At 43.3% G+C, this 15,375-nt stretch overlaps 1 protein-coding gene across 4 annotated transcripts in view; it reads left to right on the forward strand.

Moving 5' to 3' along the window:
• The window catches only part of KLHL29 (kelch like family member 29), a 383,688-nt gene that overhangs the window by 313,709 nt on the left and 54,604 nt on the right, over nt 1-15,375 (forward strand). For all 4 annotated transcript variants that reach the window (XM_067294846.1, XM_067294843.1, XM_067294845.1 and 1 more), the window contains one exon: nt 4,775-4,913. In XM_067294846.1, coding sequence (XP_067150947.1) covers nt 4,775-4,913 — 139 coding nt within the window. The remainder of the gene's footprint in view (nt 1-4,774; nt 4,914-15,375) is intronic.

Genomic DNA, 15,375 nt, shown 5'->3' on the forward strand with positions numbered 1-15,375 from the left:
AATGAAGCTATCTGGGCAAGCACTGGTCTCTTGCATGTTCTTCACAGGAATAATTAGTGATGTTTCACCAATTACCCTTTGCAGTTTTATAACAGGTTAGTTATTCCAAACAAATTTTTAAAAACACTTTTTGTGAAACCATTCTTCCGTATTTCAAGGCTCTTCATATTTTAGCTGTTACTGCCACCTTTCAAAGTCACATCTGTCAGAATTTAAGCTGAAGTAATGAGTTTGTTATTAAAAATGGAAAGAATCTTGAGAATTTCTGTTGTGCCACTGGAACTTGCATTAGCAAGGATCTTTGACTGGGTACCCAATCTCCACTGCACTTGAAATACAAAATAAATGACGTTGGGGAGTAAGTTACTTGTTCATTTTTATAGTCAGATCATGAGTAATTAAAAAAAAAAGATTTACTGTATCATTTCTGTTCCCTTTACTTGATCTACAATATTGCACAGTTGCTCTTGGTCCAATATTTGATCCAAGGCTTATAGGCTCTTTGGTTTAATTTGAAATTTGTCCATTAATTAAGAGGAAGAAAATGTAGTATAATGGGTAGAGCTGGGGACCAGGAATCAAAGCTTCTGAGTTCTTTCGGGCTCTGTTACTGACCGAGGAAAGTCACTTACATCTTCTGTCCCATATCGTCTCTGGGACTCACAGTATAATTATGCTTAAATGCCCCCAAGCACTAATGGGAAGGCTGATAATGGTGAAATGGAAAGTGCTAGCTTTCTCAAACTCCATAGAGATGTTTGGTTGTGGGTTTTAGGTCAAGTCCCTTTTAGTTTCTGCTGCTGTGCAGCTCATGTAATTATGGAAGAACATGCTGGTATCTATTATTTACATCTTTTTGAAGAAAACGTTCAACCAGTCTTTGACTGAGAATGATTTAGCATCAATAATGACGGAAAAGACAGAAAGGACCAGCTTGGTTTCTGAGATCCCAAAGCAAGTGGGCCCCTAAGAGGGGGAAGGAAAATGCTTTGTGCTGTGGAAGTGAGTATGTTGCCTATGAGTTACTGAAAAGAGGGAACGTGAGTGCCCTCCTGAAAACTTTAACCGACGCTGCACTTCATTTTAACTGGATCTCTTTAAAAAAGAAATCAAACAAGCAAAGAAAAGAACCCTCTGTAAGAGCAAAGAAAGCAGGGGAATAAATAAGCAACAGGAAGTACTCAGCACATCCCTGTCTGAGTCTTTCAGGGAACTCCATTTGTTGGAGGAAAAGCTGCAAATTAGGAGTACCCCAAAAGAGGCACTAGCGGGAGACAGTCGAGATCATTTTTCACTGCCAGGACCGCACTGTGTTGTCTCTCCTTTTAGAACTCATCAGCAGGCATTATTACCTGGTGAAAAAATTTGTTTTGCAACTGATCCCGAGTCCTCATAAATCATTAATGCCTGGCTAAGCACAGTGTGAGCATTACAAATACTCTGAGAATGAGAGCCCGTTCTGATATAACCTTGTGTCCAATACTAATGCCTGCTAGTTATTTAGTAATACAGAGGGGCCTCAGCTAGGAAGATCGATGAATCAATGCAGTTTCCTGACTTCCTTCTCTTTTCCACCTGCCTCTTTGCTTTATGATTCAGAAACTGAGCTGCAAAAAAAAAAAAAAAAAATACATGGCTGTTCGTAGTCATGTTTCTGTGGAGGGCAGTATAGCAAGTTGGGGAATGAGGAGGGAATTACCTCCTCCAGATAACTATAGGAAAACGAGAAGCTTCAGTTTCTGATTAGGGCTTGTTCTGGTTTCTGTCTTTTATGAGCCAAATTGCACCGGTGCTCCAGACCTGCGTTTCGTGGTGTGCCTCCCTTAATGAATGCACGTAGCATAAAGCCCACTGAGGTGTGCAAAGAGCAGAGGGAGAAACCGTACCCGGGAGCTGAAGGATTGGATGTAACTAAAGGTTGCTCCGTAAAGCCCAAATAATCAGTCCATTACAGGGAGAGCTGTTTGGGGACGTGGCTGCTCCCACCAGCTCTCCTGGTGGACTCAGAGAGCCCAGCGCCCATCAGTGCAGTGGCTGCACTTTGTGCCTCAATATTTGGCAATCTCAGCCACTGTCGTGGTTTCAAGGATGGTCTCTACTATCCAGCTCACACGGAGCCCACCTCCAAAATCCCCCAGCCCGTTCAGAGCCTAGTTTAACTCTCTTTCCACTCCTCTCCTGCTGTGCGGGAGCCCATTTACGTGGCTTGCATGCACTTGCTGTCTTTGAACATTAAGAATAATTGATCATGGGCTTTAAAAGGAGGAAATGGAATGAAGCGAAATGGAGATTGACTTCTTCTTGCATAAGTGTAATCTTAAACTTGTATGGCTTAGTCCTGATTGGAGCCCTTGACATGAAAGGACGATTGTGCAGGGCTGCCACTGAGACTACAAAAAAGGAAGGAGATTGAATAGCAGCGTAGGAGAAGTGCAAGTGTAGTGGATGGAGGAAAGTGGATGGGCAAATTTGAGCACAGAAATGACAGAAAACAATGAAAAAAGTGAAATTAAGTAGGGGATAACAGAGAATATCTGAAAGTTTAGAGGGAAAAAGTAACTGTCTTTAAGGCATGAAATGATAGAAAATTGGTCTGCAAGAAAATGTAGTTGCTGTAAGTGAAAGTGGAAAAATGGGCCAAGACAGAAAAAAAAAAAGCAGCACATACGTGAAAAGGGAGATAAAAATATTTCCTCCTCAGTCCTCTCCAAAAAGATGCAAATAAGATCTAGTGCTGCGCTTGTGAAACCAAAGTTGATGGGCGCTCTGACCCTAAATCAGACGAAACACCCGCTGTGTCCAGAGTTTCCTTGATCTTCAGCTGAGGCCTGAAATGTTCCTGGCCAAGCCAGATGGCAGCACAAACCTGACGCTCTTCTGAGGAGGAGGGAACATTTGGATCCCACTTTAACTTTCACATTTGCTTGAAATACATCATTGTATTTTGGCTCAAATAGATTCTTGACAAATAGTCCCTGCCATGGCACCCACAGGCCAGAGCGGTTTATTTTCCTCTATTAGAGATGTGACACGAGCCCGCTTTCACTTCCGTGCCCTCTCTAATGATCTGCTTGCTCTCTGGAGAGCGCTGACCCGTTCCAGCACAGAATAATTAGCCTTTCAGGCACTACTGTGTTCCCATTAAATAGACACAAATGTGCAAGGTGACATTTATTTACTTAGGCCTGGGAAATGTGCGCCCAGATGTTGGGGGTTGGGTGAACTTCCGTTTCTTTTAATGCAGCGTGGTATATTTGCATGCGCTCCTCTTGTTTAACCGCTGGGCACTTGGCTGAAATGATTCTTGCTGAGTTTCACTGGAGGAGCAGGGGGAGTAAAAAGAGATTATTTGGGTCTAACTCGATTTTACCGGAAGGCCCTTTGGCACTGCTTTGGCAATACAGTGCCGAAGCCTGACAGCAGCTTTAAATGCAGTTATAGTTACACACTCTTCAGGTCCTTTTACTTTGTGTAAAGAGAGCCTCCACGTAAAGAAATACTGTTGATTTACAGATCTGTCTGAAGAGGAATGTGTTGAGGGTGTTACATGGAGAAAATGAGAACCTTGACCTATTGCAAACATAAAATAAAACCAAAATCCTTTAGTATTTAAAATCAGCTCTTTTATCATCTTGATTACTGGCTTCTGAACCGCCAGACTGTTGCCCAGGTGAAAAGTATATTATTCATCTTGATAGCCACTTTGGTCGGCAAACTTGGAGAGAAGTCTTACCCTTAAAAGTCCAGCCGGTATATAAAACATGTAGGTTGCTTTGTAGTATACATGCAGACATGACGACGTGGCATGCTCCTATTTCATTCGGTTAGTGCCAATAGGCTGTGTAACAGGAGGCATCGCGCAAGGTAGGTGCTTTATTGCAGGATGGAAACACTTTCTTAGGTTATTTTAATCATTACGATTCTTTCATGATGTGTGAAAGTTGATTGTTGCTGTAAATGAAGCCATTGAAGGCTGAAAAATAAAAATGCTGTGACAGTAAAAATCCTCAGAGTGCAAAAAACGGGAGCTGCTATAAAAGGCAGAAATTTGTTCTCGGTATGAGATTATTTTTTATCATGAGGATGCTTTTAAGCTAATTTTGAAACATATACAATTGTAGTCTATACAGTGGAGGTATATTGCAAGATGCATTGATAATTTGGTTAATTTTTTATTCACTGTAGTTTAATATGTTATTTATAGAGTACTTTGCATCCTTTTAACTGAGAGGCTTAACACTTTTTTATTATGTATAAGTTAAGGATATGTTATTTTTGCAGGTCTTGTGATTTTATTATTTTGACCCATATCCAGTCCATATTACATCATAGTACCATATTTTCACTAATATTATTCCAGTATGTTCAAAACTTATTTGCATTTGGATAGAAATTCATTAGCTCTTGATTTTTCTTATAACAAATTATTTTCAACTTTTCTGTGATAATGCATTCTCTGTGTTTCTGATTTGCTGATGCTGAAATATTTTGATTTTGTTTTTAACTCTTCCAAATTTAGGATTGTTTTTGCTTTTTTTCTGTATATATATTTCTGTTGTTTAGACCTACTGGTTCCCGCTTTTTCTTTTTTTTTTCTTTTTAGTGTGTTATGTTTGTAACTTCTGACTGTCTGTGTTGAGCCAATCTTACCAACAAAAATATCAGTTGTTTCCTGTTTCTCTACTTCTTTACAAAAAAAAATAAAAAATAAAAAGTAAAAATAAAAAAACTCTTAATGGGAACCCTGGCACTGTCTGTCTTCTCTGTTCTGCAGAAATGTTGAAGGAGTTGAACCAGCAACGCAGAGCGAAAGAGTTTACAGACCTGAAAATTATTGTTGAAGGCAAAGAGTTTGAAGTCCACCAAAATGTTCTAGCTTCCTGCAGCTTGTATTTCAAGGACCTGATTAAAAGGTTTGCCTTCCTTCCAGCTGTGATCTGCTCTGTTCTTTTGTAGGGCGCATTTGTGTCGCTTTTTTTTCCTCCCCTCTCTTGCAGGTTTATGAAGATTGAATCTCCTGTCACAGAGCCAGTAGCCATTCTTTCCACCTCCTCTGAATGTATTTCCAAACCGAGCCTCAGATCCATTCGTTACACATCTGACTCGTACAACGTAATTATTTCTGACCGGTAGCGGCCTGTTTTGGCCGAAGAAAGTGTTCCACCACTGAGAGATTTCAGATTAAAACAAAACTGCTAAAAGTGATTCAGGCCACAACTGAGAATTACGGCTGTCCATGTTTTCAAGGGACTTGTCACGTACTACCAAAGTTTGTCCTTTGGGCTGCGATAAGCCATCGGCATGCTGGTGAATGGTGCTGGGGCGCCATGCTGATGAAATATTTTGAGTATGTTAATCCCTTCACCCTGAAATCTTTGTTATATGCTATGTGTGGCTTTTATGGGCAAAGGGATTGATATTTTTATTATTTGGGGACTTTTAAACGAAGAAAAGGCAACAGATGAATTTGTCTAGGAAAAATTGGAAAGAAGACAATTTGGGGGAAATGCTTAGCTCAGTCTGCGTGTTAGACTAAGAGTAGTTTTCTCCTACAAACACTTTGCTTTAGCTTAGGGTAGGTGTAATGTGTACGTTTTCTACACGTCATGTCTCCGCCTTTGCATTTTGCCCCCTCTGTTTCTAGCTGATTGATTCTAAACAGTGCATGATAATCTTTTTTTTCCATTACATTGATTTTTCAATTTGTATGCTTCATATACTCGCATAGGAATAAATTGGTACTCTCGTATTATTAGTAAGTTAGAGTAGCAAGTAGGGAGAAAAAAAACATGAGGATAACTTTCATTTTTCTCTCAATCATCAGCAAATTAATGCAGCTGCTGATTTTGCCTTGCAGTATTTTCCTGAGCAGACTGAGCCTGGACTGTGCTAAAAAATGGGATTAAAGAACATTTTGCTTGCTTCAAATCCTGTATTTAAATTTTGCCAACTAACACAATAGTGACTATATTTTATTTCAGGATGGCATATTGGCTGGTATCTCCTTTCAGTGTATTATGTCCTTTTGCACAAAGCTGTTTTTATAATTATGGATATATATTACATTTCTATGATATAACTGTGCTGACTGCCTTATCAATTATTCATAAAAAATATGTTGGCCTAGGAAGCATGTCTTTTCCCCTCTGTAAATCTAATGATTGCTAGCTGTAGCTATGCCAGATCTCTCCTGTCCCTTCTCTTCTGTCTGCTCATTATTATTTAATAGTTAAGGTTACAGTATAGACTTTTTAGAGTGATAAGGTAAAGAGTTTATAGGGAAAGGAGCTCTTAGAGTCAGTTTATAGAAATCCAGTAACTGACTGGCCAAAGACTGTCATTTGGATTTGGCTACAAAGACGTCTGTGTGTGCAGAAGTCACCAGGCAGCATCTATTTCTAGATGCACACTGAGAGGATTATTGCTGCTTTATTATTTAATTATTGAGTGGAGATAATGCTTTAGATTGAACACTGCTTAATATGCACTCATTTAAAAACAAAAAAAAAAACTTTAAAAATGCTCTGAAAAGGGACTCTATGAAAGCAAAACCCTTTATTTCAGCATTTATTGTCTTTCAGGGGCTCACATGAGACTCGGGCAGTGCAAGAGAAAAATAGGGAGAGGTTTATCCCGTTTGCCAGCACCACCACTTTTTGCCTTCTCTCCCATCATCAACAGCAATAAATATTCCAGAGGTCAATTTGTGTCCTCAATCAGGTCTTGTCATCCCAGCTGTCTTCCATATATAGCCTCAGTGGCACACATGTAACCTTGATGAAGGCTAATGGAGTTGCACAGGTGTATTCAAGGCAAAAATACCTTTATTGCTGATGATGATGCTTGAACGGGGAAAAATCCAGCTTGATGTCTAGTTGAGTTTGCAAAGCTGTCAGGTGGGGAAAAATAAATATTCATCTGTAAACTAAGCAAATGTGTTCTAGTGTCTTTGCAAGATGATAAACCTGGGGCTGTGGGGTGAAATTTCTAAAGACTTGCTTTTTAGAGGATACTGACACTGCAAAGCCTGGCCCTTTTAGAAACCCCATCAAGTCAATGAAAGTCAAGGCACTTAACTTGCAGCAGGCACTCAGTATTTGGTAGGGTCATGCCATTAATAGTGCAGAGTCATAATAGTTCACAAAATCAGTATGTTTATAAATATAACATATCTAGAATCCTCTCCTGATATTTGTTAACAGCTCCTTTGAGATGATACTTAAAGTTAAATGTGATTTACATTACACTCTTTGTATTAGCATAAAATCAAAACAAGAAATGGCATTTTTTTAGCTGAAAAGTAAAGGAGATCTCTCTATGTTAAACATAATATAAAAGACATTTTAACCAGTGTATGCTAGGGTTAAACTCTGATGCCATTCCAACTGAAGGCAGAATCATTTGCCAGAGACATCAATGGGAAGACGATGTAGTCGTAAAGATGCTGTATGCATTCGTATAACATGCAGAAAAAGAATTGTATATTTTCAGTGTATTTACCTCATCTGTTCTTTGCCACAGGCTAATTATTCTTAGCCTCATGTTTTGCCATTGATTCCTCTGCGTGTTGCTCTTGGTATCTGATGGTAAGATAGCAAGTGGTGTCTCAAAAGGATAAAAATGAAATGTTCAAAAACAAGCGAGATCAATTATCCCCTCCTCAAAGAACAAAATATAGACAAAAAGCGTAAGAGAAATAGAGTTGTTGCCCGTCTCGAGTAAGGCTATCTGAAGACAATCAGTCATTGTATTAGTAGGGAAAAAACGTGTTGTTTATATTGCACTGTAGTGAAAAGATAATTGGGTTTGACTGAGCAAAACAATTTTAAAATTATTTTTTGTTCATGAAAGGCAAGGAGAGCACACTTTGAGCCCCCTTGGTTTCTCAGAAAAAGGTTAATCCTGCAGTGTGCTGGTCCAGAGCCGGAAAAGTTCTTGTTCCATGTGCTTTATCTTCAAATACATGGGCACGGCCCTTCTGAGGTTGGGCTAGCCCAGTCCCGAGCACGAGCTATCACCTTCCCATGCTGAGCACTGCTCTGTCAGAGACGGGTTAACCAGGTGCCATCGGGAGCTGAGCAGCACGCGAGCCGAGGCCAGAGCCCACAGTCATCGCTTTCCCGGCAGCAGCTGGCCATGTAAAATACTCCCAGTCCTTTCCAGTGCAAGGTCATCTGGAAAGGATGAGGTGTACTGGGAAATGCTCCTGTAGTCTGGTCCGCTTTGCTGTGCCCTGTGCTCATGAAAAGAGAAGAGACGGGTGGAGAGGAGGGATGGGGAAGGATTCCCAGAGATGGCTGGACATATTGCAATAACCCCAGGGGCCATGAGGATATTGCTAACAACCTCAGGAACAATTTTACGCAATATTAAGCATCAAACGTATTTGAGGAGTACTGGGTTTCCTTAAGTTCTCTCTTGAAAGTATATTCTTTTTCTGGTGAATATTTAAGCTTGCTTTATGACAGACCTGGGGTAGAGTACTTGCTCTTGCTGCTTGTTTCTTCAGGCACAGAGTCTGTAGAGAAGTTAGTATACTTAGTCTGGGCTTGGAAAAAGCATGTGGTTAGTCAGCTTCTTCAAACCCTGACCCATACAAGGTTACTGCAGTACGGGACTGTAGGAGAACATGGATGTTAAATAGCAGCGGGATGGGGGTCCATCCCGTAAATAGTATCTATGTATTTTGAGTGCATGCTTTAGCTGGCAGCCCAAGCCTGAACTCTGCCCCACTTTGCAAGTGCAGCTGAACTCCACATTAGGCAGATAATCTGCTGGGCTGCAGGGTTCTACCCCTTCTGAGTGTAGCAACACTAAAAATGGGTGCACTGCACCCAGCTTTGGCTGCCACCAACCAGAGTTGGTGCCATTCTGCCTGACTTGGGCCTCTAATTTGCACCTACATTTTAGGTACTTAATAAATCAGCTTTCCCAAAGCAAGGACCTAGCTTCTGGTACAGGCAAAGACAAGGAGCACCTTGAAGGCTTCCAGAAGGAGATCTTGTTCCCTGATTCGGGTACCGAAGTGTAGGCAGGTAGGAGATCCCCCTGGAGTGATCACAGGTGCTTGTTTCTCTCTGTTAGTCAACTAACATTTGGCCCCAAGTTTGGCATCTAAGGCAAGTTAAGTCTAAACTAGCCGTCTAGACTCCTGCTATGGTCAGCAGAGAGAGAGACAGACCTCCTCCAGGGGGCAAGTCAGCTCACCATAAAATAAGTATCTAAGATATGAGATGAAGGAGGAGTCCATCTTCGCTAATAATATGGAGAGACCCAAGGTGCCTTGCCTAGGCTGTTTGCTTCAACTGGGTGTTGCATTGCTTACTGCAGGTGTCCAGCCTCAGCTGCCTGTCCAGGCTTCCTCTGCAGTCGTGGAGGAAGGTGGGAACGTCCAGAGGGTAACGCATCCTGCCTTAAAATAAGGAGCATGAATTGCCTGCTGGAAGTGCTCACTCTTTGTTGTCCGCAGAGGAAGGCTAGTCACCCAGCTTCAACTGAACACCTGAATTCTAGCCAGCTAAAAGTACATGAACGATTCCTTGAATGTTTGACTGAATTGGCATGTGCTTATAATATGTACATAGAGTTTAGAAGTAGGTCAAGATCTGTCCGAAACCCCATGTCCCAAATGCCCCTCTCTCAGAACTCAGATTTTGCTATTTAGGCCAGTACTGTAGTTACAGCTCCTTGGTTTAGGGAAGGAGAGAAATGAGCTCGGTGGGTTCGTATCAGCCCTAGAAGAAAGGGGTGGAATATGTGTGCATTCAGTAAGGAAGGAAGCAGTGGAAAATCCCATGAGGAGGCATCATTTTTTCCAGATGCATTTGGGATAGACAAGCACAGCTGCTGGGTAAAGGGAATGTTGGAACAATGTGAGTTTCACCGGAACATTTTAATTTGGTGCTTTCTCCTTCTTAATTCAATCCGAAGTGCTGGAAACTGTACCAAATGTGTCATTAATAATAGGAAGTACTTGACATAAAAGTCTCTTCTTGGCCCAAATGCTGACTTTTATAAGCAGACCTCAGTTTTCTTTCTCCATGGCCAGTTACTAAAGTCACTCAAATTCCATCCTCTAACCTTTATCAAGGTTGGCTTTTAATGGTGCTTTCTAACTTTGAAGCCACTATGGCTGGCTAATTCCAGTAGCAGCAAGCTGTGAGACACATACACGAAGAGATTCAGTCGCAAAGCAAACAGCTTTGATGCAGTGTAATCCAGCAATGTTATGTTCAGCCTTCTTTTCCGAAGGAGCAGAGCCAGCGAGTTCCTGGCCAAATTGCTTTTCCAGGATACCTTGCCTCCTTTTGCAAGTGTTTAGGGTTTGGGGGTTTTTTTCTGTAAAATAAAAAAGAGGATGCAATTCTCTTTTAGGGCTTGAAAGCAGGGCAGGAAGGCAGGAGAGGTAAAGCAGTTAGGGTGGGAGGGTCATGTTTCTTTTGCTTTACACCCACACCAAAGCCAGAGATGTCGTTCTGCATTTTACACCACAGTGAAGAGAGGGAGCATTTGGATGCAAGACAGAGAAACCTGCCTCTATCCATCTGAAACAGCCTGACAAAACTGCAAAAGCATTTAGGTGTCTGGAAAACAGACTGTCTGGTTTGTGTTTACGTTGTAAAAAGCCCAAAATGAGAAATAGCAGATGAAAGAAAAATCTACTCTTAGTGACCCCTTCGTGTTTTCCTGCTTATTAAGAACCTTGCTTTTAACTCCAGTGGAGAAGTAGGCAGCATTTCTACATCTGCATTCTTCAGTGCCATTGTAAAACAGAATAAATCTGGAAACAAATTATTATATTTCTTTGAAAACAGAGAAGTAGGGAGTTAAAAATACGATGTTTGTTCCAGGTGCCAGTAGAGGTATATTGTACACAGGCAGTGTCAGCGGTTTCTGCTAAACCATTTAAAGCGGTCTAGGAGAATGGGAGGCTGCATGGGGACATAAAATATTCGGTTCCCTTCATTGCCGGGGCGGAGGTGTAAATTATGCTAGGGGTGACATTTTCTCTTAAACAAGGAACTCCAAATTGCCGTGGGTCGGGCATGAAATTCTGGCACGGGAAACAGCTTGCAGCTTTCTGGGGCCCCTTGCCTGCGAGGGCGCAGCGCTCCCACCCTGCGTTGCAGCGCTGGCTGCTCGCGCTCAAATTTTGCAGCTGCCAGGCCCTGGAAAACGTGTTTTCATCAAGGAAAAATGTCTGGGCTTCTACGTAAACGAGCCGCAGGTTATGACTATTTAGCCGCGCCGAGCTGCCGGGCTGAGGACCGCCGCGGCGGCAGTGGGCGTCCTAGCCGGGCTGGTGGCAGCGGGGCGAGCAGGGCTTGCGCTGGATGTCACCTCTGGCTTGACGGACGGATAAACGCGCCCCGGCCCGGCGAGGGGGACCGAAGGGGCTCCTTTTCGAGCCTCGAGGTGCAGCACAGAAATTCAGCCACTGCTTTGTACCGGCAGCCACTTGCAGAGGCGCCATGCAGGATCACTTAACCTCTCCTGCGCTGCCAGCATCGCTGTTTACTGTAGCTGGGGCTTCTCCCGCACATAATTTCTAGACCGAACTGCAAATCTTGGCAATCTTATCTGAGGACTGACAGACTAATCACCTCGCTTGCACTCGCTCCGGCTCGACCTATCTGCGAGCCGTGCTGCTGTCATGCAGCCTCTCATAAGATGCTGATGCGCATGACCTACCTATACTTATATCTCCCGGCCCTGTCGGGGCTTGACTCTGTTGAAATTTCGGGGCGAAAGGGAACAGTTATCTAACGAGGTCCAGTTAAAACTAAGTGGATCAAAGAGGGAGGAACAAAATAACTCGCACGACGTTGCTGTGTTCTTGAAAGCTGTCATTTTGGGCCACTTCCAAAAGCCAGAGTTGCCCTAAAATGAGCATAATCAAATCTCAGGCTCCCGAATGCCAGCAGGTAGCTCCAGGGATCAGCAGCTCATTTCCTTTTATTTAAATCATCAAGAATTAGCCACTGCTGGACTGGGATAATGGATGGGAATTAATATGCCCAGGTTATGATCATATCAGATCATGATCCTGTCTTTTTGCTCGGTTAGCGCTGAGCTTCAGTGATTTAAATACTCGGAGCAGTTCTGCGGGTTGGCGTGGTCCGGGATTGATGGGCTGAGCCAGCCAGCGCCGTCACGGGAAGAGCGACCTGCCCTTTCCCAGATACACCGCGGCCGTCGGTTATGCGGCAGAATGCTTTTTATTCCTATCCCAAGCCCAGGCTGGTTCTGCATATATCAGAGAAATATTCTAGCAATACCCCGTAATGGAGCGACGAAGAACCGGTGCCTAACAAAATTAATTCTAATTACCGAAATGCTGATTGGGATCTTTGGGCGCTACCATAATCGTAGTAGTAGTAATAAATAATAATGGTGGTTATCATTATTTTATTATTGTTTCCCCTCTAGACATTGCAGTGATGAGAAGGAGCCTTGGATAGACTTACCTAGATAATTACTTGTATAAATTTCACCACATTCCTAATAAACAGATTTATTATCTGCATAATACCAGCTCTCTGCTAAGCTATTTTTTGAGGATGTAATAATATCATTAAAGCAAATCAGATATGAGCTGGTTAAGGGGGTGAGCTTTAAGTTTGACGAGAGAAGAATTTTGTTTAGTCTGTCATTTTATTTTAAATCTTCCTTCCCGTCTAATCCACCAAAGCCCGCTCGCATCTTTTATTTGCCTTTAACAAATAGTAGTTCTCACCTCAGGCTATTTTGCCACTTTTTTGCTGAAACAGGCTGCCAGAGACACTTGCAGGCAAGTGAGCTCCCGCACTGTTGATAAGGTGGCCCAGTTTTTGCATTTCTCCACCCGCATCTTGTGAGCTTCGGTTTATGCTCAGTCGCGAGCAGAAGTCTGGGTGATGAAACGCTGTTCTTCCGAGGGCGCCGGCCGGTCGGCTCCTTCATGCGCTCGCTCCTTGTCCAAGCCAGCATCTCGAAGCTCGGCACCTTCTTGCTCTGGTCCCAGCAGGGAGGCAGGTCGGTGCCTCCGGCCGCCAGCCCGGCGCCGTGGCACTGCTCGCAGCCGCCGCCAGCCCGCTCCTGCCCGCGCAGCCTCGCGCGGCCCCGCGGTTGTGTCCTCGCTTTGAGTAGCACCAAGAGCAGATGGGTTTTGCAGAGTAGACGAACGAGTGGATCCTCTTAGTTTGCTTGGCTTTCTGCTGGCCGCACTGTTTCTTAACCAGAGCATTTGCTGGGAATCCCCTTAGCTGGAAATGATCACTTATGTGATGGCGAATTAGCCGAAACTGCTAGGGCAGGTGCAAATTCGCGCCCGTGAATTTTCCTGATTTTGTTCCGATAGAGCAGGTGCTAGCAGACAGCATTTGACCCAGTAAGTTCAACTGGTCTTGCCAAATTTGGTTTGCCTGGGATAGGGAACGTTGTTTGTATCAGCATCCTGGTAAAAAAGCAAGCAAATGGATTTGTTGGTCAGGGAAATTTTCGTGACAAATTTGCAAGCCTCTGTTTAAACAATGTAATTTATTTAATCTTGTGATTTTACTAGTCCTTTACCATAATCATACAATAGCATCATTACACTACATGTTTTCATCTCTCATGAGACAGATGGATAGTGGCTGAGGCTCAAAGATAATATTTATCTACAAGATAGTAAAATGAAGGCAGAGATTTGTAAGTTAATACATTCAGAGCTGATAAAATAATTCCAAAGGAGAAGCAATGCTAGGGTATAATTTATTTTTTTAAAATCCTGTTTAACAGAACATTCAGTGCCTTATGACATACATATTGCAATGATGGTGCTCTATAAATGTCCTTTGCTGTCATCATTTACATGATTGATCACCTTGCAGCTGCATAAACTTGAATAACTCAGTAAATAACCTGCTACCACGGTATGGGTATGCATCTTGGGGTGTGTGTTGTGGAAATGCATGTTGGTATATTTGTGCATCTATACATTTATACCTCATGAGCCTGTGATTACGCAGGATGATAAATCAAGCTCTTAGGTGTGAAAAGGCGCTTTCCGTGTAGAGGGCAGTGTCTGCTCTGTTCTCAGCTGGAGGTTGGCTATAATGCAACTAAGTTTCTCTGTTGCCTCTCCCGAGATAAATACACATGTGGTTTCTGAACCATTTAATAACTTTGATGATGATGAAAAATCCAATAGTGGCCAGTTAAGCTGCAGCAACACTGCACTCTCTTTTTTGCCTGGAGTTTCAGTGCCTTGAGGATTATGTTCCACAGTAAACAAGATATTCGGTCTAAATTGTATAGACTTGAACAGGAGGTTTTAATGAATACGTAACTAACAGACTCTTAAGCCTCATGAGAAGCTGCCAGTCCCAGTCTGGAGTCCTTTCGTCAGTAATCAAAGTAATTTGACAGAGGTAAAAAGAAGTAGCTTCCATTCATTTAAGTGCTTCATCTTACATAAAAATCATGGCTTTCCTGGTTTCCGTAGACCAACATGCTGTTCGGGAAACAAAGCAACTTCATTTGGACCGAAGCCTCCGCAGGGGCTTTGCTCCGTGCCGGGAGGGCGCAGCCCCGAATCACGGGTCAGGATGCTCTGCAAGGGGCAGCCCGGCACAGTGCCACCACCCCGTAGCCTCCCGGCAGATGGAGCCTGTGGTTTTGGCGGAAGATATTCAGACTGTGCTGCCCCAGAATGCCATGGTTTGGATCAGGGCCTAAGGAATGGACAGTCAGAGTAGTGCAAAACTCAAACATACCTCATAGCTTTGAGCCCGTGGCGCAGCGAGTCGTGCGGCTCCGGCTGTAAATTGGTGTCCCAAACTCCGCTGGCGCTCCTGTTCCCAGCGAAGCAGGCCAGGAGAAGCTGAACCAGCTGTTCCCCGCCACTAACGTACACGTGCGTCAAACGGTGCACGTTTTTCCTGCTCGCTCCGTGCAGATGGCTCCATTTTGAACATCCAGAATTTGTTTTGACTCAGAGACTATAGCTGGTAAGCGGAGGGTTGCCCGGCGGCTGGGCGCCCGTAGGTAACTCCTCGCGCGTGAGCAAGAGTCGAGCGCGGCTGTAGCCCGGCCGCCAGTCAGTCACAGTAGCGCTGCAAGCCAGACGAAGGCAGCCTGTCCAAATCGTGGGGAAAGTCGGAATTAGAGGCGGTGGCGTTGTCCATATATTGACAGATTGAAATGCTAGCAGCGTTTCACTTGCGCAGCTATTTTAGCCCCGGCTCTAAATGCTGTTTTGCAGCTCTAAGCGTCTCTCTAGTAGCTGCTGGGAACTGGATCGCGCAGAAGTTCTGTTAAATGAACATGTCGATAAGAATAATGCAGTGCAAAGGCATAGATACACATATCTATATTTATAACTCAAGACGCAGAAAACTCGGTTGCATCTCT

This window comes from Apteryx mantelli, chromosome 3 (assembly GCF_036417845.1).
Source record: "Apteryx mantelli isolate bAptMan1 chromosome 3, bAptMan1.hap1, whole genome shotgun sequence".
Classification (NCBI taxonomy): Eukaryota; Metazoa; Chordata; class Aves; order Apterygiformes; family Apterygidae; genus Apteryx; species Apteryx mantelli.